At 37.9% G+C, this 24,145-nt stretch overlaps 1 protein-coding gene across 1 annotated transcript; it reads left to right on the top strand.

Annotated features, from left to right (window-relative positions):
* The first annotated feature begins 15,611 nt into the window (after window positions 1-15,611).
* Window positions 15,612-23,974, top strand: LOC122641379 (probable folate-biopterin transporter 4). Its single transcript, XM_043834588.1, has 7 exons — window positions 15,612-15,830; window positions 19,139-19,266; window positions 20,657-20,878; window positions 21,346-21,804; window positions 22,302-22,499; window positions 22,638-22,775; window positions 23,403-23,974. The coding sequence occupies exons 1-7, from the start codon at window positions 15,750-15,752 to the stop codon at window positions 23,662-23,664; spliced, it is 1,488 nt and encodes a 495-aa protein (XP_043690523.1). The 5' UTR covers window positions 15,612-15,749; the 3' UTR covers window positions 23,665-23,974.
* The last annotated feature ends 171 nt before the right edge of the window (window positions 23,975-24,145 follow it).

Below are 24,145 nucleotides of genomic sequence, written 5' to 3'. Positions count from 1 at the left end.
TCGAATAACTTCCGTTGGCAACCAAGAACGATTTTTAAAGATGAGATCATTCCTAGCTCTTCCGATATACCAAAATAAGAATGAAGCTTGAGAAAAAAGATGTTGTGCCAACTTCTTATCTACAGAAAATAAAGGATCCCAAGCTTTAAACCAATCGCTCATAGTGGCTTCGATTGGGAAATTAATTTTTTGAGAGAGAGACGAGCCGAACCAAACAGCTTTTGAAAAAGGGCAATTGAGGAAAATATGGCCCACTGATTCCAAATCTACTCCACATCTTAGACAGGAAGGATTAATAGGAATATTTCTAGAAAAAAGGCCAGCACCAGATGCAATCCCATCCGCACAACACTTCCATAAAAAGAGCTTAATTTTAGGAAGAGTGTTAGCATGCTAAATGCGCTTCCAAAAGGATTCAGTCATCAAATGGAAAGCTTTAACAGATGAAGAAGAACTGGGCCGGTCACTTCCATAAAAAGAGCTTAATTTTAGGAGCATGCATGTTGGTATGAGAAGAGTGGGAGTTATGATGCGTCAAATGTGGGGGATTTGTCTTTTCTACCCCTTCAGAGGGTTATGAGAGGGGGGACAAGATTGTGCATGGAACCTTTTGCCATTTTTGTTCTTCATTTCCCCATTTATGAATTTCAATGTAAATCGTATTCACATTGGGTTAACCTTTTAGGTTGGTGTGATTACACTTTCATCAAAATGTAAATCATATTCACATTGGGTTTCTACTTAAAGTGTCAATTGGTTGGATCGATCATGGTTGGTTTTGATTGAGATGACCTAGACATTTAACACATATTAGGGAAACGCAAAAGCGAATGATAACCTTATTGATCCTCAAAATCCAAATTGAAACCAACTATTTATTGGTCGATCAGTTTTTTTTTTTTTTTTTTTTTTTTTCGACACCTTAAATTGAGTTCTATAAGTCAATATACAACCTATATGTGTTTTTTTTCTGAGAAAATAATAATTTATTATTGAAAAAAGTGTAGGATATTTCTCACACAATGATCTTTGCAGCTAGATAATTTAACCTCCGTAGCTAAGTTATGGGCAGGTAGAATTAAAAGTCTAGATTGTTTAGTTATGGTTACAAACCAACATAACTTAATTAGAGATTGAATATCAAAAAGTAAATGAAAAAGTTCCCAAAGCTAAGGATGCCGCTCTTGATCCGTCAACTAGTTCTTCACCTCCTCCGAGTCAGTCTAGATTGCTAGGTCATTGCATTCCAGTAGAAGTACCCTTTCGAGTCCTTCCTTGACTCCTCTGAGCTCCGTTTTCTGGGCTGTTCCTGCAAATCCAGAGTTCATACAAGAAGCAACAATTTCATTTTTATGTATGATCAATGATCCCCATCCTCCCCTTGTTGTGGAGGAGTCAAAGCTGTCGTCTGAAATGATTAAACCAGATTCTACAGTGTTTAGACTTAAATAATAGTCAATGTTAGGTTTCATCCCTTTCTGTAAGCGATTGTCCTTTTGGCTGTAGTTGTGTTCTCCTGTTCCAACGGTCAACAGTTTGTTGTCCTCAATCCATCTATCAATCTGTTTCATAACAAAAATTGGGCAAAACTATTTACCCTGAAAAACAATACTGTTCCTGCTTTGCCAGATAAAATATAGAGTGTTGCTGGCAATAAACAACCTATATGTTGATTTCTAATAGTTCTAACTAAATAGAATAAAATGATTAAATATATATAAATAAATAAAAGGAAAGAGTTTTCAAGCCGATAGAGGAGAGAAATGAAGGGTGGTGATTTGAAGGGAGGGGTGTTTGATCACTTAATCAATATGGGGATGAGAATTTGATGCTCGATTGCTCCCGACCACCTTTGACCGTGGAGCATTTTGTCAATAAATAAATACCAAGAATTTTATGTTTTTATTTATCATTTCAATCCATTTCGTCCTACTATATTTGGCCATATCGAAATTAAACGATTTTGAGATCCTAAAATCAGAAAATGAAATTAAACCTACAAATAATTTGGTTGGACCTATTTCTTTTTTTCCCCCATTAACATTTAGCCAATCTTTCAGTCTAGCTTCCAAAGTAACACCCTCAATTGTGAGAGGGCCAAAAAGCCCATCACATTTTACTATAGAGGTATCATTCCTAATTATAGACTATGAAGGGTAAATTGAGAGGAATTATTAACAACATTGGGAGTTCTTTGCCAAGTGTTATACCCAAATATAACTACCCAATTAGATTATGCCACTTAATCAGAGGACCCCAGTCCCACAATAAACGAGGATCACCGAATCACTTCTGTGACCTATCCTAATAAGGAGCCCACCATAAACGGCACAATGCGCCACGTTGACATAGAGTAATCCCTCCTTGCGCCAACCCATTCCTTTAACAAAACTATAAGAAAAGCACCCCATGATCCCAGCGAATCAGGGATCACACTCCTAAGGGGACTCTACCAAGCAATCTCCTTACCAAAGATGAAACCTGTCATCTTGGGACTCTCTTCTTGACCGCCTCAGTTGACCACAAAGTCTATATATGCTCTGGTATAACGACATACAAACCATCTGCATTATTCTCAATTGTTGCTTAAAGAGATTTGACTTAGGTATCGAAGAGTCTCTACTGGTACAAACCGACTCTTTGGTGTATTCCCTACTCTTCTGTGTAGGCTACGGTGCAGGAGGGCAACTTGCGAAGATTTCTTGGCGCAACACCAAGGATTGCTGAATATTTGCATTAGTAGATGGAATCATACCATGCAACATTGCCAAAATTTCTTGAGGCAGATTTGTTGTCCATCTTCTGGGTTTTTTTTTTTTTTTGGCAACTGAGCATTTATTCAGAGGAACGGGGTTTACACATGGTATCACCTTTGCAAAGGTTGATTAACCATGAAGAGGAAACCGGCCAAGTTGTCATACCCGTAATAGACAATGCCTTCCTGGCCAAGGTATCAACGACAACATTGCTTAACCTTGGAATATAAACAAACTGGCATTTACAAAACATAGTAGACAGGTAGACGATGTCCTCAACTATGGGGAGAATGTATATGGGAGGAGAGGAATCCTTGCCACGAGAAAGAAGATCCAACAACTCTTTGCAGTCCGACTCTACCATGATGTCCTCAATGCAATCACCCAATGCGTGTAGTAATCCAGACCTGATAGCCAAAGCTTCTCCTTGAAGAGGAGTAGTAAAATGCAGGGGATCCGATACCGTCAGAGTGCAGAGTCCAGTTGAGTTTCTTACATTGGTAGCCCAGTGAACTATCATATGAGCTGGCAATATAGTTCATTCCGTCATGTATTGAACTTACATTGTAAAGTAGTTTCTGGGCAAGTCTATGCGGCAAGTTACAAGAAACCTTTAAGTGGAATCGGCAACAGAATTGTCTCCATCGATCCCAATTTTGATTACATTAGAATCGGTTAAGAATCAATTAAAAATGGCCAGAAATGCTTAAAATCCAAAAATAGATTGATTATTTGAATCGAGAATTGGCTTGAGTTGGGAATCAGGAATTCGATTGAATCGATTCTGATCCGATTTAATTGGAAGCTATGATTCAATTCCGATTCTTAGAACTATGATTACAAGAGTCATTTTATAGGAGGATGCTTGGATCGATAAAAAAATATTATAAAATATTAAAATCAGGGTTCGATCGATAAAAAAAATATTAATAAAATACGAAAATTGATTCAGATCGGTCAAAAATTCAAAAAGTCGGTTAAATCCCCAAAATATCAGTCAAAAAGCGCCCCAAAAATGATGAGTATCGGATTCGATTAACCGATGCAACCGAGTTGACCGATCCAAGAATACGTTGCTAGATCGGTCTAATCTCGGGATCGGTCAGGGCCGATACCGAACCAATCCGAGATTAATAACCATGGATCGTGGCTCATTGTCATCCAGCGGAAGTGTCCGGACTCTGGATAGACTGAAGAAAAACTATAGAAATGCACCAGTAATTTACTGAACCATTTTACCAAAAACTCGTAGTAGGAAACGAAGTAACAATGGCAAAATGAGTAAATATGGATCACGCGGTTCACAGGCCTCCAGCAGTTAAGCTAGGCCTTTAAGCATACTGTGATGGATGTTTGAGATTTTCGGGCACTGGCTCGAACATGGAAATGGAGATGCGACAGAAAATGATGATGGATCTTTTTCTTCTATTGATCATGCTATCTAGTGTGAGAGCTTGGACTGGAGAAATCCATGGCAGAGTAGTCTGTGACGTATGTGGGGATTCTTCTATAGGACCTGAAGACCAATGATTTGGAAGGTAGGTTTTGTTTCTACCTTTTCTTGTCCATATTCACCCAAGTTTTATACGAAATAATTACTCTTCGCATGCTCACTAAAATTGTGTGTTCTGCTAAAAATTGAATCCTTTGTTGGGTAAATGGTGTTTCTGGTTTTGCATTGGGAGGTCTATCGGGTGGTCGGGTGGTTTAGGGGTTTTTGAATTGGTCACGAGTATTATTGGATTGGTGGTTTTTAAAATCTAAGAGTAGATTGGGTAACACTATCGTGATTTTGGTTGTTGTTGTTGTAGAATTGATATTTTGATATGATATTGTTGATCATAATTATGGTGATCATGAATTGGACTCTTAGATTTGATGGTTATTGAAATTTTCTTCTGAGAAGTTATATTTTGTGCATGAAGGATTCAAACCCATCTTCTAATTTTGCTTTCGAGGTGTTCTCTTTTAATGGGTTTATGCAGGAATCATCTATGCTTATTCGTTGGCTGTAGTTTTATACTTTAGAGAAATTCATTTCAACTTCATGTGGATTTCGGGTTTTGGATGTTATAGAATCGCGGTTCTTGGCGGCTTGGTTGCTGGCAGCTACCGTAGGGTTGGATAAAGTTCATTTTGCTCTGATTTGCCAAGTAGACACTGGGAACCACGGAGTGGGAAAGAAATTATGAAGTGAACAGTTTGATTATAATCCAAATTATCTGGGGTCTATGCAATTGTAGAGGATGAAGTGGTTTCTCCCTTTTTTCTCTCCTTTTCTATTCTATTGAAAAATTTATCCATTTAAGATGCAGTAATTCAAGTTATTAGAAAGGAGATTTGTGGTGCAAGTTGAAGGTATTTGAAAGAAAAAAGGGCAGACGGCAGAAGACATTGCTTGTGTTGAACTAATGAGACAGAGAGGACTGTTGATTTAATGAAATTCATGGTCTTAGAAAGAGTGGAGCAGTAAGAAGGATTTGTATTTTGGTACTGAATGAAGAGGACTGTTGATTTAATGGAAGTCATGGTCTTAGATAGATTGGAGTAGTAAGAAAGATTTGTAATTTTGTCACTGAGTGAATAGAATAAGGCTTCATTCAGTTTGCATGAGTTCAAGATTGTTGAATTGCCAAACAACCTGATTCTGCCCTTCCTCCCTGTCCAGCTGAGTCAGTCTCCACTCCAGGTTAAACATAAGTCTATATACACTCGTCTACAAATTTACAAATACAACAGGTATTCATAAACTCTGTACTTTATTGTTGAGCAGTGTTATGGAATTACCAAACTTTGCCGATAGCAAGGTTTAAATTTAAAGGAGATTCACTACTTTTAGGATTTTGTTTTGGTTTTGAGGGGTGATTCGAGTGAAAGTCAAAATGATAAAAGAAAAAGAAATTTCTTCTGCAATAAGACACAATGGAGAATAATTAGAGAATAGATATTAGACAAGAAGGGACAGGGAGGAAAGGTGGAGGATTTGAGGATAATATAGAACAAATTTGATGTGATGAAGTATAGAGAAGTTGGATATTCTGGCCTTTGGTCCAAAATCTCAGCAGTGTTTTGATCAACTTTTCAATTTCAAGTCAGACTAATTGCTTGGTATGAAGGTAATTTTTGTGTGCATTGCATTGGCATGAAGATAACTTCTATTAAATTTTCATTGGGAATCGGTATGAAGATAATCAGATTTGTTCAATGGTATTTTCAAGTATGGTGGTTAAATCAGTTGGTAAACTCTGGTGATGGTTGATATGCTGATGGATATCAAATGGCTAAAATGGTTAGAAAATCATAATTCAAAAAGGCAGCATGAGGGACATTTGGTGTGATTTACCCGTTCAAAAAACAGAGGACATGTCCCAACTGATGCAATAGTTATACTGGCAAATCTTCAAAAAGGAAAAAAGATATATTGGTAAAAGTTAGGGTGCCCTCCTTTTATCATTAGTAGCCATCCAATTTTAATAATAAAATACCTCCAAGAACTCTGGACAAACTATCTTATTTAACTGCCGTTCTTGATATCCAATATTAAAGTCATCAGTATGAAACCAGAGGCGTTTATCCAACCTTATCAACACTTTGCTAACTCCCATAGCCTTAATTGACCCTGCTGTCTTTTCAAATCCTGCAAGCCTAAAACCTTTAATCAGCCAATGACAAGCACAACAACCGTAGTTTGTAAACCCAATTCATCACCTAACCCTGATCTGCATTGTTCCATGATCCTGCATGAACTACATAACTGTGCCAAAAACTCATCATCTCCTACTAGCCTACAAATCACTAAATTGTTCTTATTCAGTTAAAGAAAAAGGTGCAAGATATTTGGCTGTCTAGGGGATACCATTTTAGCATTTGGTGTCATGAAGAAATAACAGGACTCTAAGGAATCACTCAGGACTTTTATCTTAGTTAAACTGATCTGCATTCAGGTTTGCTTATCAGTTACCAGCATTTTTTAAGGTGATGTGTTTATATATTGGACTTGTATCTTCTCTTTAAGACCGGGGTTGGATTTCTGACTGTAGATATGTTATTATTTTAAAATCAGATTGCTTATTAGTATGCTTGTTCAATCAATAAGCCTGAGAATTTTTACTTATGCATGACTCTCTTGACCAGTGGCATATATAGTCCCTGTTCAAATAATTTTATGAGAAGTATTAAGTGCTTATGGAAAAGCATTTACTGAATGCAAGAGTTGAAGTAAATGTCTTCCAAAAGGTGCAAAGCTAAATGTTAGAGAGGGACAGGCTGGTCTCTTCTCTTCTTTTAAGTGAAATTCCTCCCTTTCTTTCTTCTCAAAAAGAGTTCCATGCTCGAGTGCTTACATGATTGATGCTGAATGTATTTTACAGTGAAGTATTTAATTCGCCAAACTGACTTATTAGTACTTTCATAAAATTAAGTTGTATTAGAATTGGTTCCAGCATTGGTGCTTTGACTGTGGTTCCAGCACAAATTGTATGCCCTTGAAAAACATACTGTTCTCAGGCTCAGGGAACTTTCTGGTAAAGTGTCTCGAAATCCACTGCGATGAAGCATCCAGTCATTCACACTCATGGTTCTAAAAATTGAACCAGAATCCACGGAATTGGCTGATCCAAATTGGTATTGACCAGCACCGATTCTGTGCTTGCTGATTCCGACCGAGTCCGATTGATTCCCACTGATTCCAGCCGATCTCAAGACGATTTGAATCAGAATCGATGGAGACTGATCTCATACCCAATTCTGAGTTTTTAAACCTTATTCACACTCGACTGTGTAGGGTGTTTTTTTTTTGGGTAGTTTACACATACCACCCCTGAGGTTTAACGAAAGTATAATTTTACCCTACAGTTTTGGATAATTCTGCATACCCCCCTGAGGTTTTCAAACGTTAACACATACACCCATTCCGTCAGTTTATGACTAACAACGTTAAAAAAATGATGTGAACTGACAAAATTACCCTTGCAAGGAAAACAAAAAAAAAAAAAAACAGCAACTCATCTTCCCCATATGATTTGGGGAAGATGAGTTGCAGGCTATTTCATGAGCAACTCGATTGAGGTTTCCAAACATTTAAACTACAAGACCACAATTTATTATACAAATTAACAAGGACTACTGGACAAATAGTAAACAACCCAACAACAAAGCATAATAAGAAAAATCCAAGCTTCATTCAACCAATCTTAGAGAACACTATAGTAGAGTAGAGTAGAAGAAGTTTGTCAAATAATGCAGCCATTGGAAATGGAAGAAACGGACCTTCTCATTCAAGGGGAGACATTTCGACTGAACATAAGCGTCAGCATCAAAACCGCCACTCATGAACAGGTGAAGTAACTGGTCAAGCTGTTGTCCATTCTCTAGAACGCTGCCATTGACGACCTTCCCCGAGGCCATCGATCCCCTCGACCGGGACGTCTTCGCCGACGCCATTTCTCTTCTGAACTTTCAGTTTCAAACCAGAATTCGATCTGCAAAAAATCAGCCGAGAATTGGGGATTTAGTGAAAACAAGGAAAACCCAACTCTGCTCTTCTTAACCCCCTTCTACCATGCTTCGAAGAAAAAAAAGGTGTCAGGCCAAAATTTAGGGTTTCAGATCATTTCCTTAAATCGTAATCGACCATTAATGAACTTTGAAGGAGAAGATTCAAAGATTCTGGCGATTCTATTCACATTTGTCAGCGTAGATGATACAGTACTCAAAAAACAAAGAGTGGTGAAGACGGAATGGAAGAAAGCATTAAACCCCAGGCAGAACGGGAAGGGATTGAATTAGATTCTGGGTAGAAGAAGGTTGGAATGGAGAGAGGTTATTATTGATTTCGAGTATGGGACTGGAAGATTCATTCATAGTTCTTCCCCTTTCCCCTCTTCTATCAACCGATCCGAAACCCTAATCTCAACTTCATGATCAACATGTCCTTCCATCCTTTCCCCTCTTCTATCATTCCTGTAACTCTCCTTAACCAGTCTCTCTCTTTGGTGTTCTTTCAACAACTCATCTCCTTAATCGATTTGGGGAAGATGAGTTGCAGGTTTTTTTTTTGTTTTCCTTGCAAGGACAATTTTGTCAGTTCACATCATATTTTTAACGTTGTTAGTCATAAACTAACGGAATGGGTGTATGTGCTAACGTTTGAAAACCTCAGGGGGTTACGCAGGATTATCCAAAACTGGGAAGTAAAATTATACTTTCGTTAAACCTCAGGGGTGGTATGTGTAAATTACTCTCTTTTTTTTTGCTTAATAGTAACTTGACTCTGTAGAGGGTAGGCCTTGGTTGTAACGGTAAAGGTTGCTTCATTGTGACTAAGTGGTCACGGGCTTGAGTCTGGAAACAGCCTCTCTGTGAAAGCAGGAGTAAGGCTGCCAACATTATGACCTTCCACAGACCCTGCAGTGTCGGGAGCCTCGTTCACTGGGTACACCCTTCCAGTAACTTGACTCTGTAGTTAGTACATTTATGGCTGCACATAAATGGTGCTTTAGTTCAGTATCTGTTCTTAGATTTGCTTGCTCAATGCAGGTGCAGAGGTAGCTGTTCTTTGCATTACAAAATCTGGGGAAGTGCTCAATTATCAAGCATTCACAAATTCGACGGGGATGTATACAGTAGCTGAGATAATGCCAGAAAGCGATCACTGGGATGCATGCTTGGCAAGGCCAATCAGTAGCTTCCATGAGCATTGTATCCAACTGGCTGATGCCAATTCTGGGGTCAAGTTCACTTACAATCATCCATCAGGTTATTCTCATGCCATCAGGCCATTCCTCTATCAGCCGACCAATGTTCCGATGTACTGCATCTGAATGTTATGCTTTATATAAATAAAAATGGGGCTCATGTTCTCTGTGCCGCAGCGCAGGCTGCGCCCAGACACATGGGCCTGCCACTCAGGGGGGCAGGATGGTCATTGCATCCACCCCCATGTGTCTGGGCGCAGCCTGCGCCCCCGGTACAGAGAATATTCTCTCATAAAAATGTGTGATAAAGTGTATAAATTTGTGTTTAATGAAAAAAAGGAACAAAATGGGAACAATATGTGTGGTTACTTTTGTCATGAGCAGTGAAATTTCGATGTTTTGCCTCCTGCTTAGCATATGTATCCCTATCTAAATCAAACCTTTCCCTTGGATAATTTTAGCTGAAATTCTGTTCAAATACTGCAACTCCTTGGAGAGAAAAAAAAAAAAAAAGAGTAGCCTTGAAGGTCAAAGCTGTTTGCAAAGACATTCTTTATCAAAATTCATCCTTTAATTTGTTCAAATGCTTAATAAAAATATTTCTTCAAATTGCTGAACAGGCCAGGTATTATTTGCAAAAGGAAAAAATTATGGAACAGCAGGGTAATGTGTGTTATCAAATGCATGACTTTTTACTTATTTCTCTGTGATGTTCAATTCAGTTCAGACCATTGATTTAGTAATCGGTATCGGTTTTGGCTGAGTCCAATCCGATACTGATCTGGATCAGCCTGTATCGGCCTTGGATCGGGCAGGAATCGAGAAAAATGCACCTTTTTTGATTGGATCCCAGAAATAATGCTTTTAAAAATTGGTATCAAATTGGCCAGGAATATAAACTGGCTGATCCAAACCAATTCCAACATGATACGAATCGAAATCAGTTGAGATTGATCTGGATCTTGATTCCATCCAGCGTACGATCATTATCCTCTCAGGTTCCTTGCCCGGTACAGTTGTTCGGTTCCTCTCATAGGGGGCAGAAATGATGACCTAACCCCCTGCTCGAACACACTACCCAGGTGGGGTTAAGTTATCATTTCCGCCCCCCTATGAGAGGAACCGGACAACCGGACGGGGCAGGGAACCTGGGGAACCTGACAGGAAAAAAATTCCTGGTGTACCAATGTCATGATGAAATGTTTTGACCTTTTGAGGTTATGCTTTGTTTTTTTTTTTTTTTTAATGGAAAATAGAAATAATATTAAAGCTAAAATAAGCTACAAAAGGTTAGACTTGATAAAGTTCAGATAATCAAACGGGATACTAGACAAGTTATATGTGGCTTCCGCTAATTCTAATAAGGGTCCAATAAGATTTCAGGGTATTCTATGGTAGTTAGTTGGTGTAAAATATTCACATAAGTCTCTATTACAAAACCACACTAGAGTGATCGGAACTCTAGCTTCTTGAGTGCATTTTCACCCTTTGAGGATCCCAAAAAGTTCAGCTTCTTGTTCATCTGTAGATAGTTCACCTGCATCGGTTAGCTTGCTCTGCCCATCTAGCAAAATGTTAAAAGCCCAACTGGTTATTCTAAGGGCTGGTTCATATATGTCTGCCCCCATTAAACAGAGAAATTCAATTTGACATTAGCAAGTAGATGTGGGATAGAAATGGAGTGTGTGTTTTGTGTAGAGACCAATTCAGATGAGCCACTAGTAGGAAGGTGAATATTCATATCAGATAGCCATTTTAAAACGTCCTGGATGACCAATATAGGGTCAGTCGTAGAAGTACCTAGAATTACTTTGTTTCTTACAGTTCAAATGAAATAGCAAGTTACAATAAAAACAGAGAAGAACCAACTCATAGAATGCTTATCAGATGCATGGGCCTCAAGGATAGAAGCACAGAGATCAGTAAGAGAGGGGGTTGTGAGATGCTCAGTTCTCAATCCAATAGGACCAGAAGCCCAGATCCGCTTAGTCCAATCACATGAAAGGAATAGATGCCATATGGATTCATTAACAGAACCACATAAAACACATGAAGGCTCGACGGACATCCATTTCAAAAGTAAGGCTCTGATAGGGATCTCTGCATGTAAGACACGCCAAAAGAAGATTTTAAATCGAGGATGAATACTAATTTTCCAAAAAAAACTTCCACCATTTGAAAATTACAGGGCTAGGATTTATTGGAGATGAAAGGAAGTTGCCATCGATCTTTGTTGAAAACAACCCATTTTTGGAAAGGGGGCATCTCCAACAATCATTAGATTCTGATAAAGTGATGCTAAGAACATTGTTTGCAGTAATTAAAGAAAAGCAGGATAATAGAGAAGAACGATTCCAAACATTATTAGAACATAAATCTTGAACAGTATTGTAATTAACAGTATAGTTTCTAATGTTGGGGAAGAAATTACCTGTGGGTGAGGGTATCCAAGGGTCAAACCAACTTGAAATAGACTTACCATTCCCCACTTGGAGAAACACCATATTTTTCAAGTCTAGTAACACAGAAGCAATGTTATTCCAATTCCATGATCCTCATTTTGCAATTGTTTTGGGATAAAAAATAGAGGTCCTTGGGAAGTATTTGGCTTTTAAAAGTCTAGCCCAAATGGAATCAGTTTTTGTTATAAGTCTCCATCCTAGTTTTAGGATCAAAACCTTATTATGAACAATTGATTTTCTAATTCCGAGACCACCTCCTTTAGTATGATGATAAACCTTGTCCCAATCAATTAAATGACATTTCTTCTGCTCACTAGTTTCATTATTCTAGAAACAATTATAAATAGAATCCAGCTCTTTGCACACTTTATTGGGGAAAGGAAAACAAGACATTAAATAAGGAGTAGAAGAAAACACAGATTGAATTAACACACGTCGACCAGCATAGGAAAGAAAATTTGACTTCTAGAAAGAAAGTTTAGACCTAATCCTATCTACAATAAATTTTAAGTCTCTACTTTTAGAACAAGAATGACATAAATTAGCACTCAAATACATAGAATTAGAAGACATTTCTTTCATACGAAGGAGAGAGCATAAAGATTTTCTATTGGAGGCCCCTACATTTTTATTGAAAAAAATTTCATTGTTAAAAAAATTAATCTCCTGACCAGTAATGTCAGAGAAGAGGTCCAGAATAGATTTAATGGTTAGAAAATCATCTTCAGTTGCTCTACAAAAGATGAACGTATCGTCAGCAAAGAGAAGATGAGAAATTTCAGGGGCATTCCTTACAATCTTGATACCTTTGAATAGTCTTATGTCTTTATATGCACCTAAAATTCTAGAAAGAACTTCCATGGCTAGAAGGAAGAGGTAAGGGATCAATGGGCACCATGGTCTAAGACCTCTAGAGGGTTTCAAAAATTCAAAAGAACTACCTTCAATTTTAAAGGAGAAGGAGGTTATGCTTTGTTGATATTGCATGGGAAAGGATTAAGACTTGTTTGTTTGAAGTCAAATCTTTTTTTTTTTTTTTTTTTGTTTGATAGGTAGGGGGGCTGTAAGATGTGAACCAGGAGACTTGAACTCAAGACCTCCTGGTAGCAATGGGCCTTTACGCACCACTAGCTATAGCCACTTGATAGTCTATTTGTGTTTGTGCTTGTTTGAAGTCATGTCACCATACACTTTTATAACTACCAAGTGGTAGTTTGGATAGGGGTGGAAAATTTTGTTGTCTAATCGACCTCAAGACTCCATGCTTACATATCAAATTTTAAATTAATTCAAGTTTACCAAGTGAAAAAACCAAAGATTGAAAATTCTGGAACAACCAAACGGAGACTAGAGTAGCAATGCATGGACATACACAAAAGGGTTTGAGATCTGGATCCTCTCCAACTATTTGGGCGTCTTAACTTCTCTCCAACCATCCATCGAACAGTTGGAAGGACTTGGGCATACATCTTCAGGTCACACATCCCACCTGAGGATGTGTATCCAAATCCTCCCCGGTGTTAGATGGATCGTTGGAGAGAATCTTTTTCCAAAGGGTATGCGCATATGAGAGTGAGCATATCGAATGTTAGTCTATCAATATCATCATGCTTCAAAAATCCAATTATTATAATTTCTCTAGGAGAATGAACGTCATCCAGTTGCACCAAACATGTTGCCTTTATGCCCTGACACATAGATGTGTGAAATGATCGATGCACCTCTAATCATTTTTAGGGTTTCAAGATGCAGCGGTCATTTTGTGTGTCCCTGTGTTGGGCATAGGGTGATGTACACTGCATGATCGAGTGGCGTTCTTTTTCCCAATTTGGAATTACTCTTCCACGTAGCAAAGTGGTAGAACATGCATGCTAGTATGAAAATCAACAGTGGGCTTGAAGAAACGCTTTTTAGCCAAAAAAAAAAAAAAAAAACCTTTAATAATATTCAATTCCACATGTAGTTCAGGGGAAATTAAAGCTACCAAATAAAGCCATTTTACATCAATAGGTGGTCGGGGCGTGGGGGACAATAAAGCTTTAAAGCTAACCTAGGCTAGCTGCCATTCTTTCTGAGATTATGGTGTGTACCGTTAATGGATTTTTTAAGGGTAGAATCAAGTAAATGGAATCTTAGAAAATGAAGGAAATGAACAAATGGGAAAAAGTTCTCAAATGTACCTAATGTCCTTTCATATGGGTTCTCTTTTCTTGGAAAAATATCTCTTCAATTTGCCTGCCACAATTTCTTCAATTCCATCTAATAGGGGGAAGTGGACCTCACTTGGGTACTGTGTTTGGGCAGGGGGTAGGGTGATCATTTTCATCCTGTATTAGATGAAATTGAAGAATTGATGGACAGATAAATTGAGGGGATAAAGATCCCTCTTTCCTCCCTAACCTAACCATGTGAGTCTGTAGATAATACCATTTCTTACGATGTCATTGGTGTGATGTGAGAGATTTTCCCACATTAGTGGTATAGAAAATCCTTTCCTCGAATTAACATATAGGAAAATGTAAAGCACATCCCCAATCATGGTTTCTAAGTTTAAGTTTCGGTATCGCATGGGCATATCGAAGCAGCATCATTACAAGCTTGTGTATCATAAAAAAAAAAGTGAATTATTTATTAAATTACATCCGATATTGACCAAATATGATCCAACTGAGGGGCATAGATTCCAATGGTTGTTTTGTCACTCACTCTTTCTATCAGTCGATAGCTAGTAATAAACCTTGCTAGTCGTCCAACGGCAAAAGTGAATAGTAACTAAGACAAGAAAAGGAGTAAGAACATATTTCATAGATGTCCCTTCATTGTCAATAGGTATAGCTTTGCCATTAGGTGTGTTGTTCCTCTTTGAACCAATAAATCGTGTTTGGTCTGTTTTTTGAGCAAGACTCATAGTGTTACCTTATCGTTACCATGATACAGACTTCAAGTTCTTATGGCAGAGAATGGGAAGATTTATCATCAATATAATGATGGGAATGGAAACCAGAAGCACGGTCGAGGTCTTCGTAGTCCGATATAATACTTCCATCAATAATAGTAACCTAAACATGAGACTTTTTGATAGTACCTATGAACTAGATGGCCGCGGCAATGGGCTCATTGATTACTCCCTTTCTTGAAGTATTCCGCAACTTTAGGAGAATTGAGAAGAACACATTCAATATTAGAATAAATGTTGACAAGGAGGCTGAAGAGCTAAGAGAACTCGAGGATGAGGTAGGGAAAGAAAAAGACGAAATCAAAGACATGACTGGAGGACACTTGACTTTTGCCTCCAAAATAACATCTTATACCTTGGAATCGAACCGGTCCCTATTGATTCTGATCCAAAGCGGAATCGGCCGTAATCAGTCTCAAGAACCCTTAAAATTGGCTCTTAGATCTCGGCATGAATCAACCGTGTCAAATCGGTCAAAATCGGATCGATCACGACTGATTTGGATCCGAATAGGGATCCATCAGGATCCAAATCCATCACAATTCCTTGGTGATTTTTTGTTGGAGAGAGAACCAAATCCACAAATTCACCATCCAATTCCAGATTTTTTAAAACCGTTCTTATAAAACAAAATCTGTGCCGAATACATGGTAAAGACTTTAAACGGAAAGAGAGAAGAAAAAGAAAACGCAAATAACGGTTATAAGAGAGAAGAGGCAAGTTCTGTGTAAGAAATAAAGCACGAATGACCTTCAAATACGGAAAGCATTTCCTTCTCTCTCTCTTTCCTTTCGTCTGAAACGAGCAGAAATCTTTGGGTAGAGAAGAAGCGAGAAAAGTTGTCGATGCTCCAAGAAACCCTCTATTTTTCCTACTCAAAATGATAGTATGGTTCAAACAGTTGCTGGCTGCGTTCGGTTTTTGGTTCCTATGGATGATCTGCTTGGTTTACTTCATTCAGGTTTGGATCCTTCTCTTCACACCTGGATCTCTGTTTGCTTCATAGATTGGAGTTGGTGGATTTTGAATAATCTTCTATCGGTTTTTTGTGTTTTTTCGGTATTTGTGATCCTATTATTTTCGTTTGCTGCATTGAGATTTGTTTGTTTCAGAGGTTTTGGGTGATGAGCTAAGAGAATTTTGTTTTGTAGCTCTGAGGATATGTGTATTCGTATGATGTTGGGAATTTTGAATTTGGTACATTTTACCTCCCTTACATGATTCCGGATTTGGAAGCCTATTTCTTTAGTGAGACTTATCAAAAATTTTATGGAGCGATGGACTTGGCTATCTTGTTGAATTAGTCCAGTGCAATGGTGTATATAGATAGATATACAAAACGAAGCAATGTGTTGCGGAGATGAGAATGTTAAGATGGATGTGCTGCAAAACTGGGAAGGATAAAGTGAGGAACGATAGTATTAGAGCAGATGTGGGAGTTGCCTCGATAAGCGACAAGCTCCGAGAATGTTGCTTGAGGTGGTTTGGCCATGTACAACGGAGGCCTGTGGATGCCCCAGTAAGGAGAAGTGATCTAATGCCAATTGAGGGAGATAAAAGAGCTAGGGGCAGGCCTAAAATAACCATTGGTGAGGTGGTGAAGAATGATATGCATAGTCTGGGCCTTGTACTGAGTATGACCTCAGATAGAGCCTATTGGAGGGCAAGGATCCACGTTATCGAGATTATGTAGCTGAGATTTTTCTGAATTACTGGGCTATCATCTTTCCTCTTACTTACACCTTTCATTTTACATTACTTACCTTGCTTACTTTCATTTCCCGTTATGAGGAACTCAGTTTTTCCTACTTTGTTTTGAAAGGATCCATGTAGCCGACCCCATTTAGTTGGGATAAGGCTGGGTTGTTGTTGTTGTTGTATATACATAACTGGAGACAAGAAGAAGAAGAAGATCAAATTATCAAAAACTGTCTCTTATAGTAGGATCTCTTAAGACTTTGATTAATTGGAAGCTGAGTATTGAAGTGGCTAATTTGGACCCAACTAGTGCAAAATGGCATTATCGTAAGTCTCAATACGAACAATTTTCTCATGAGTTACACCTTCATTGGAGATATGCGCTAGAAAACAAACCTTTTGGCAGAGTTGCTGGCAGAAGAAGCATACTTGTACCCTTTGATCTTGATGTTAAGTGAATGCTTTCTAACAATTGTTTCGAGAATATGGTGAAGGACTATTCCATCTCTCCAATAAATGTGGGGAATGAGAACATAGTTTCTCTTTTCCCTTTGAACCATGTCATAGGCATTGACTTTTTAATGGCTGATCTCCCATGCTATGATGCTAAATTCTTATATTTGGAGGGCCAGTGGTTTTCCAAATAACCTTTTTGGGAGTATGGAACTTGGGTTGGGGGTTGGTTTAGGGTTAGGTTACTGTAGTAGGCCAAGAAAAAGGATTAAGGCTCAATCTGGTTGATATAAAATATTTTCAGAAGGAAAGCCAGTGACAAAATAGAAAATAGTTAGCCTTTCCGATAATAATTAACTAAAATAACAAGTTCTGCTTTCATATTATTCTACAAAAAAACTGAGGGATTGATAATTTTAGTTACCATATTTAGTAAAATTATGCAACTATTGTTGGTATGAATTGAAAATTTTCCATTTTGTTGGACTTTACTTTTCTGATTTTTTAATGAACCAAATGGTGTGTAAAGAAAAGTCTCTTGCAAGGGACAACTCAAATCCTTCTATCCTTCTGACACAGTGAGTAACTACATCTTGTGACTGGCCAACAAAATCTGCAATTCCCTGTATTTTCACCTTTTTCCAATCTTTCCACAACCCAGAACGCAAACCAGTCCATGCTATGAATTAGATACATGCATGTTCATCAATGACCTTCCCTAAAGATAAGGAGTTGAAGAGGTGAAGGTATCTATTGTGAAGAGTAGCATGCACCCACCAAAAGTCCTCCCACATCTTAATATTGTCTTTCCTACCCACATAAAATATCTTCTGTTCACTTTGGAAGCTGTCTGCTGATGCTTCTCCAGGGACATGTAAGGGTGACTAATGGTAGAATTTGAGCCCTGCTTATCCAATGCCATAACAAGATGTAGTGACCCTATGCCACAATTTATGAAAAAAGGATTCTATGCCTTAATTTATCAGAAAAGAAGAGGACCCTAAGCTACAAGCTCTCCAGCTGACTTCTTAAAACTGTCTCCTCGATTCACATCAATCTCACAAAGGTACACTTTTGGAAGCACTCTTGCCATGCTATTCCGAGGAGACATGCAAGGATGGTGACTAGCAGCTGACCTAGAGGCCCACCCACCTGCCAGACTGTAATGTATCTCACAAGCTCTCTGGCTCCTAGGATGCCACCATAGTGACTTGGCCAATAATGCTTCATTCTTTCTCTGGATATTTCTTATACCAAGGCCACCTTTTCCATTGTTTTGTTCATGATCCTCCCCAGTTTGCAGAAGTTCCTTTGAAGCTTTCCAATCATTTGAAAAAGAATTCCTGGAGCCTTAAATATGAAGAGATAGTAAATCAGAAGAAGACTTGGTATGTTTCAATGGAATGTACTTCCTATTTCAACCTATCAATTCTCACATTTTTCTATGATAGGATTTTGAGATCCCTAGATCTCGGATCTCCCTCTAAGGAAGAGCCAAGGTGGGTTTCGTATGAAGCATCCTAATAATAGAAAATCCCTGCAGTCCACTCTTATCAAATATCAGGAATTCATTAATGCAATGCAATAAAGGAAAACCAGCATAAAAACTTAACTTTTTAATGCAAAATGCACTGCATTCTTTCATTCTTCTTTTCTTCTTCTTTTCACACCTTTCCAAGGGCCCTTTTGCCCATGATATTGTGCTCTGCCATATTTTGGGCTGCATCCAATGACCAACATATCGACTGCTAGTTGCCACAAAGTGTTTTTTCCTCAAATTATGCAAAGTTCCACCCAAGGACTATGTGAAGGATACTGTATCTTTCAGTTCCAAAATATTGGTGAAAAATGTTGATTTACATGGTAGGACTATGGTCATATATTTTGAGACCTGTCTCCCATATGATAATTTTCTGTACTAAATTAAATTACTATTTCTAGAACTACTTGTATTCTGCGTTCATGGTAATTTTTTCCTCTTTCAGATTTACATTTAGAACAGTTGTTTTATGTGGTGTTCAGAACTGTCAGTTTCTTATTTTCTTCCCATTCTCTGTTTTTCAGCTTCAATTACACTATCTGCTCTTTCTGAATCTCAATGGTTACTTGTGAATGCAGGGTTTCAGGTCATTTGTGTGGACTGCAGTTTCTTATCAAATGAAAGACATGCTTAACTTGTCACCGTCAGCCTCTCAGCTTGTGTTTTCTGTAGCATTTTTTCCATGGAGTATAAAACCCCTTTATGGGTACTGGTCTATTCGATGTCCAAATATCTATTAATTCTTGTTTTTGAAACTCTGTAACTTGAAAACTGCGTCTTAATTAGTATTAGACCAATAAATGGGCGTGGATATGAAATAAGCAACAAAATGTGCAAGCATATTCAAGTTTTTTTTTTTTTTGGGTAGAAAGCATATTCAAGTAGACGAAAACAAGATATTCATCCAAGATGTATTAGTACTATTATGCAGAAAATACATAACTATGAAACCCCAGACATTATTTTTAAGAGACAAAAGTTGATTTGGTGATTATTGGAAGATTAAGGCATTATCATTTTTCCTATCTTATTGTATTATGGAACCCTAGACAGATTATTTTTAGGACCCAGGTTCTTTAGGTCACATGACATAGTGTCTCTAGGTGTGCATAAAATACTACCATGTGGCAGGTCAGATGGGGCTGAAATTTTGTGGACAGATAGACGCCAAAGTCTCTGCTCAAATGTCAAGCTCCAGGTCAAACGGAATAGGCCAGGTAGCAGAACAAAAAAGATTTGAAAAACCCCGTGAAATGAAAGTTAAATGGATGGCTGAAAGTATAGGGGAAAATATCAATACGTGGGAGGGTATATGATTGAATTTGAGTTTGAAATTGACACGTGGCTAATCCAGACCATTCCCTGGATATCTAATGGTTGAAATTGCCACATTAGCCTTCCATGTGACATATTAGGTGACAACTTAATTAAACTTTTGCCTTATTTTTTTGGAGACAATTTTATGTGGTGATTATTTGAAGATTAATTGCATCTCTTTATATTTGAACTGGTGATTTCTCTTGCCTTATCTTGGCATCTGACTTTTACTTATGATCAGCGTATTTAAATGAGAAGTGTGATTGGGGGGGGGGGGGGGTGTTCCATTTGCATAAAAAGTAACATGTAAGTTCACTACATCCATAAGCCTAACGTGACTCTTAATAATTGAGTAAAAATATAAATACACATTCATCCACACATGATAACCAAACATGTAAAGAAATATGAGGAAAATATTTTGAAAGGAAGTAAATGATAATAAAAACAATTGGACCCAACATTTCATGATGTGAGACTTGTCTCTCATGGGCGTCACTCTTGAAGTGTAAGCTTTAGGGCATAATCTGCTTTATGTTTGCTTATAGACATTAAGTGTCACATGCCATTTAAGTTCTGAGATGTACATTGACTTATATGTAAAATCCATATTGCTGCTAATGTACACCCTTTTGCATGTCAAATATTGGAAGAGTAATGTCTAAATGCAAAGTTGATTGATGAATGTTTTGTGTGAACAGTCATGGGTATCTGGTATACAGCATGACATTTGTAGTTCTTATATTCCACCAGAGGCCTAACTGTTATCTTCTTGGCAGAATATTGTCAGATTGTATTCCTATAAGAGGGAGGAAAAGGATACCATACTTAATCATCTCTACCATACTATCTTTCTTCCCATGGCTAATACTTGGGCTAAAATCTTCTATGAGGAGTTCCAGTGGACCACTCATGATCTTTTTAACAGTGCAAAACCTAGGTTCGGCCATGGCAGATGTTGTGGTTGATGCAATGATTGCTGAAGCTGTACGGTCTGAGCGGTATGTTTGTTCTTTCATTTTGTATTTTTATTTTACTTTTCAGTTCTTCATATAGATTAGTTCTGAGGTAAACAAGACTGCAATGAAAATATGTCAATAGCATGCCATTGTATATATAGATGCTGGATCCACCATTTGATTAGTGCGACATTGAAGATTTCCCTGCGAAAACTAGACTCAATGGAGGATTGTAATGTTTCCCTTAAGCAGAAACATTGTGAATCATTTTTTTTTGTTGGGGGGGGGGGGGAGAATAAGGACAGTGGATACTTCTTTCATCTGCATGAATTGATTTTTATTTTTGATCTCATATGTATGAATTGTCAAAATGGTGTATGCCATCTGTTGCATGTTGCTGCAGGTACAAGTATGCTTCTATTTGGACTTTCTTATGATCTGCTAGATGATTGCCTGAATTTGTTATTCATGTTTGGGGGATCTGACTTATTATTGTTTCTCCTGATCAGGGCATCATTTGCTGGAGACCTCCAGTCAATGTCTTGGTTGGCAATGGCCTTTGGAGGAATATGCGGGAGTTTGTTAGGAGGATTCGCATTGACCAACTTACAAATAGAGACAATTTTTCTTCTTTTCTCTGTACTCCCAACCATACAGTTATTATCGTGTGGTTTGGTTGAAGAGGATTCCATAGGTATCAAAGTTTTGCCAGAGCTTGGTGGCTTAGGAAGCTCTCATAGACAGGATAGTAATGGTAGCATCTCAGACTCTGACATTTCATCAATCAAAAAGTCCAGGTCAAGTACTACAAGGAGAAAAAAGAGCCGTAACAGCAAAATGCAAAAATTCATCACAACTAGATCTGAGACTCTGCAAAAGGATAGTTCCTTGGCTGCTCAGTGGTTCCAGTCTCTAAAATCAGCTATCTATAGTTTGTGTCATGCATTTAAGCAACCCATCATCCTGAGGTATGTCTTGAGGGAATCAATGCTTACTAAGTAGCTAGACCTTGGGGACCATCTACCAATGCCTCAGTGCACTTCTGGTGGTGGTGGTGGTCACTGTTCAGTGGGTCTATCCCCGCTTTGTCTAAGAAATGCCAAATACAATTAATATTCCAATTTCTATGTTTTTAACTGTTAAACCTGGTAATTATCCAAAAAATATATTTGCCAACCTAATAATTTGTTAGGACACTTGAATAAAGATTGGTAGCTGGTCCCATAAATTTTTTTTTGGGGGGTGGGTTGCAGAAGGATGAATGGATGATTCTGTGGGACCCACCACTATCATTTTCTCCCAATGAACTGTCCACCATTAGTGGTCCCCTCAAGGTTAACCTGGCTGGTACTTTATATTGACTCTTATTTATTTTAGTTATTTTTTCCACTGTTTTAGATTCTTCAGTTTATATATCTTCTTAATTATGGTTACTCTTTGATTGAATTCATTTTGGGAAGGCCAGACCAATGACTTGGTTTTTCTTAGCACATGTTACTGTTCCAAACCTCTCGACGGTCATGTTCTATTATCAGACTGAATTTTTACACTTGGATGCATCCTTTCTGGGTACTTCACGTGTTGTTGGATGGTTAGGCCTCATGGTTGGAACCTTCATTTTCAATCGCTTCTTGAAGGGCATGAAATTAAGAAGACTTCTCATGTAAGTAGTATTGTTTAGACTTTAAAGTCTTTCTCCCTTTCATAATTTCCGTTTGGCAGGAAAGCTTCGGCTTCATGTTTCTTTTGATTAGTTAACAATGTTATTACTGAAAATACTTTCATCAAACACAATGTGCAGGTCGGCCCATGTTGGTCTTGCTATTTTGAGTCTCCTTGATATCGCTCTCGTGTCTCGGTTGAATGTTTCATTCGGCCTATCAGATAAACTTACAGTTATGTGTGGGTCTGCTCTTGCCGATGCAGTCAATCAATTTAAGTATGTGCACTTCACCTTTTCTCTGCTATTTGTCCCTTCGATTTCTTAATTAATAAAACACATCAGAACATGTACTAATGCCAAACTTATCCTATTTCAATTAGATTTAGTGGCAACACTTAGGGGGGGGGGGGAGACCTTAGATAATTGAAACATCTTGGTCTCAACCCTCAAGTAAGTATCGACCAAAGTAGTGGTGATGTCTCAAAGAAGTTTCATATTGTGCATTTTTGCTATTATTGGCTAGTAGTTGGAGAAATGACTTTTTTTGTCCAGCGCCTATAATCTTTATTCTTTTGAGATGCCTATATTATACATACAACTTGACTCAACAAAGCCATTTCCTAACTAAATGAGATTGGCTACATAGATCCTGTTTTCACTACATACATGTAGAAAGTGTGAAACAATGAAAAAGTTTCAGATAGCTATACAGATTAGGAAAAAGTAAATAGGAATTTTTCTGAGATTGTTTTTCATATTAGGAATAAGTAAATGGTAAATATTAGTGCAGACATTGTTAATTAGGAATTATTGTTAGCTACTTGTCCAAAAATCAAGTCCTCCATCAGAAGAGACCAGCAAATACCAAACAGATAGCCTGACTTCCTATTTTCCTTTTTGCAGGTTTATGCCATTCCTAATAATCTCTGGACAGCTTTGCCCGCCAGGTATTGAGGGGACCCTTTTTGCACTCTTCATGTCCATAAATAACCTGGGGACCACATTGGGATCATTTTTAGGTGCTGGTTTGGCCTCTATGCTGAACATCTCTTCAAGTTCTTTTGACAACCTTCTATTAGGAATTTTTGTTCAAGTGATCTGCATCTTCATCCCGATTGGTTTCTTGTTCTTGATACCAAAAGACGCCACAGGGATAACAGCTTAGCCAATGATGTTTTGGATTTTTTCTGGAGATGAAGTTTCTCATATACAGCGGAGATTGACAGTGACAGCTATGTAGCCTCAGAAGTCTTAACTTCTCTTTTGAAGTAATTTTTGTTAGTTGTTAACTAATATAATTGGCCAAAATTTTTCTGAGATTGTTTTTCATATACAGTGGAGGAGGTTGAACAGTTACAGCTATGTAGCCTCAGAAGTCTAACTTCAATTTTGAAGTAATTTTTGTTAGTTGTTAACTAATATAATTGGCTAAAATGCTTATGTGATTGTTTCTACTGGTGTGATTTTCCTCGGCATATGCAGACATTATTACTGTTGTAGTTTGTAGGGCAATGCAGTCTAAACGTCTGGTGATACGAAGTTAGAAATGAGTCTACTTCATGAGAAATGAATGATACTTACAAAAGGAATTATTTAGGTAATGGTAAAATGCATTAGATTGGTTTTCCAGTTATCAGCTGCCCACT

This window comes from Telopea speciosissima, chromosome 10 (genome assembly GCF_018873765.1).
Source record: "Telopea speciosissima isolate NSW1024214 ecotype Mountain lineage chromosome 10, Tspe_v1, whole genome shotgun sequence".
Lineage (NCBI taxonomy): Eukaryota > Viridiplantae > Streptophyta > Magnoliopsida > Proteales > Proteaceae > Telopea > Telopea speciosissima.
Note: the sequence above shows the minus strand (reverse complement) of the source record. Positions and strands in the feature narration are given on the sequence as shown.

What these genes read in the sequence shown, in the direction of transcription:
- LOC122641379 (XM_043834588.1), top strand. Translation starts at nt 15,750, where the DNA reads ATGATAGTATGGTTCAAACAGTTGCTGGCTGCGTTCGGTTTTTGGTTC. An exon ending in GCTTGGTTTACTTCATTCAG is followed by an intron (nt 15,831 to 19,138) that starts GTTTGGATCCTT and finishes TTGTGAATGCAG; the next exon opens with GGTTTCAGGTCATTTGTGTG. An exon ending in AGTATAAAACCCCTTTATGG is followed by an intron (nt 19,267 to 20,656) that starts GTACTGGTCTAT and finishes TCTTCTTGGCAG; the next exon opens with AATATTGTCAGATTGTATTC.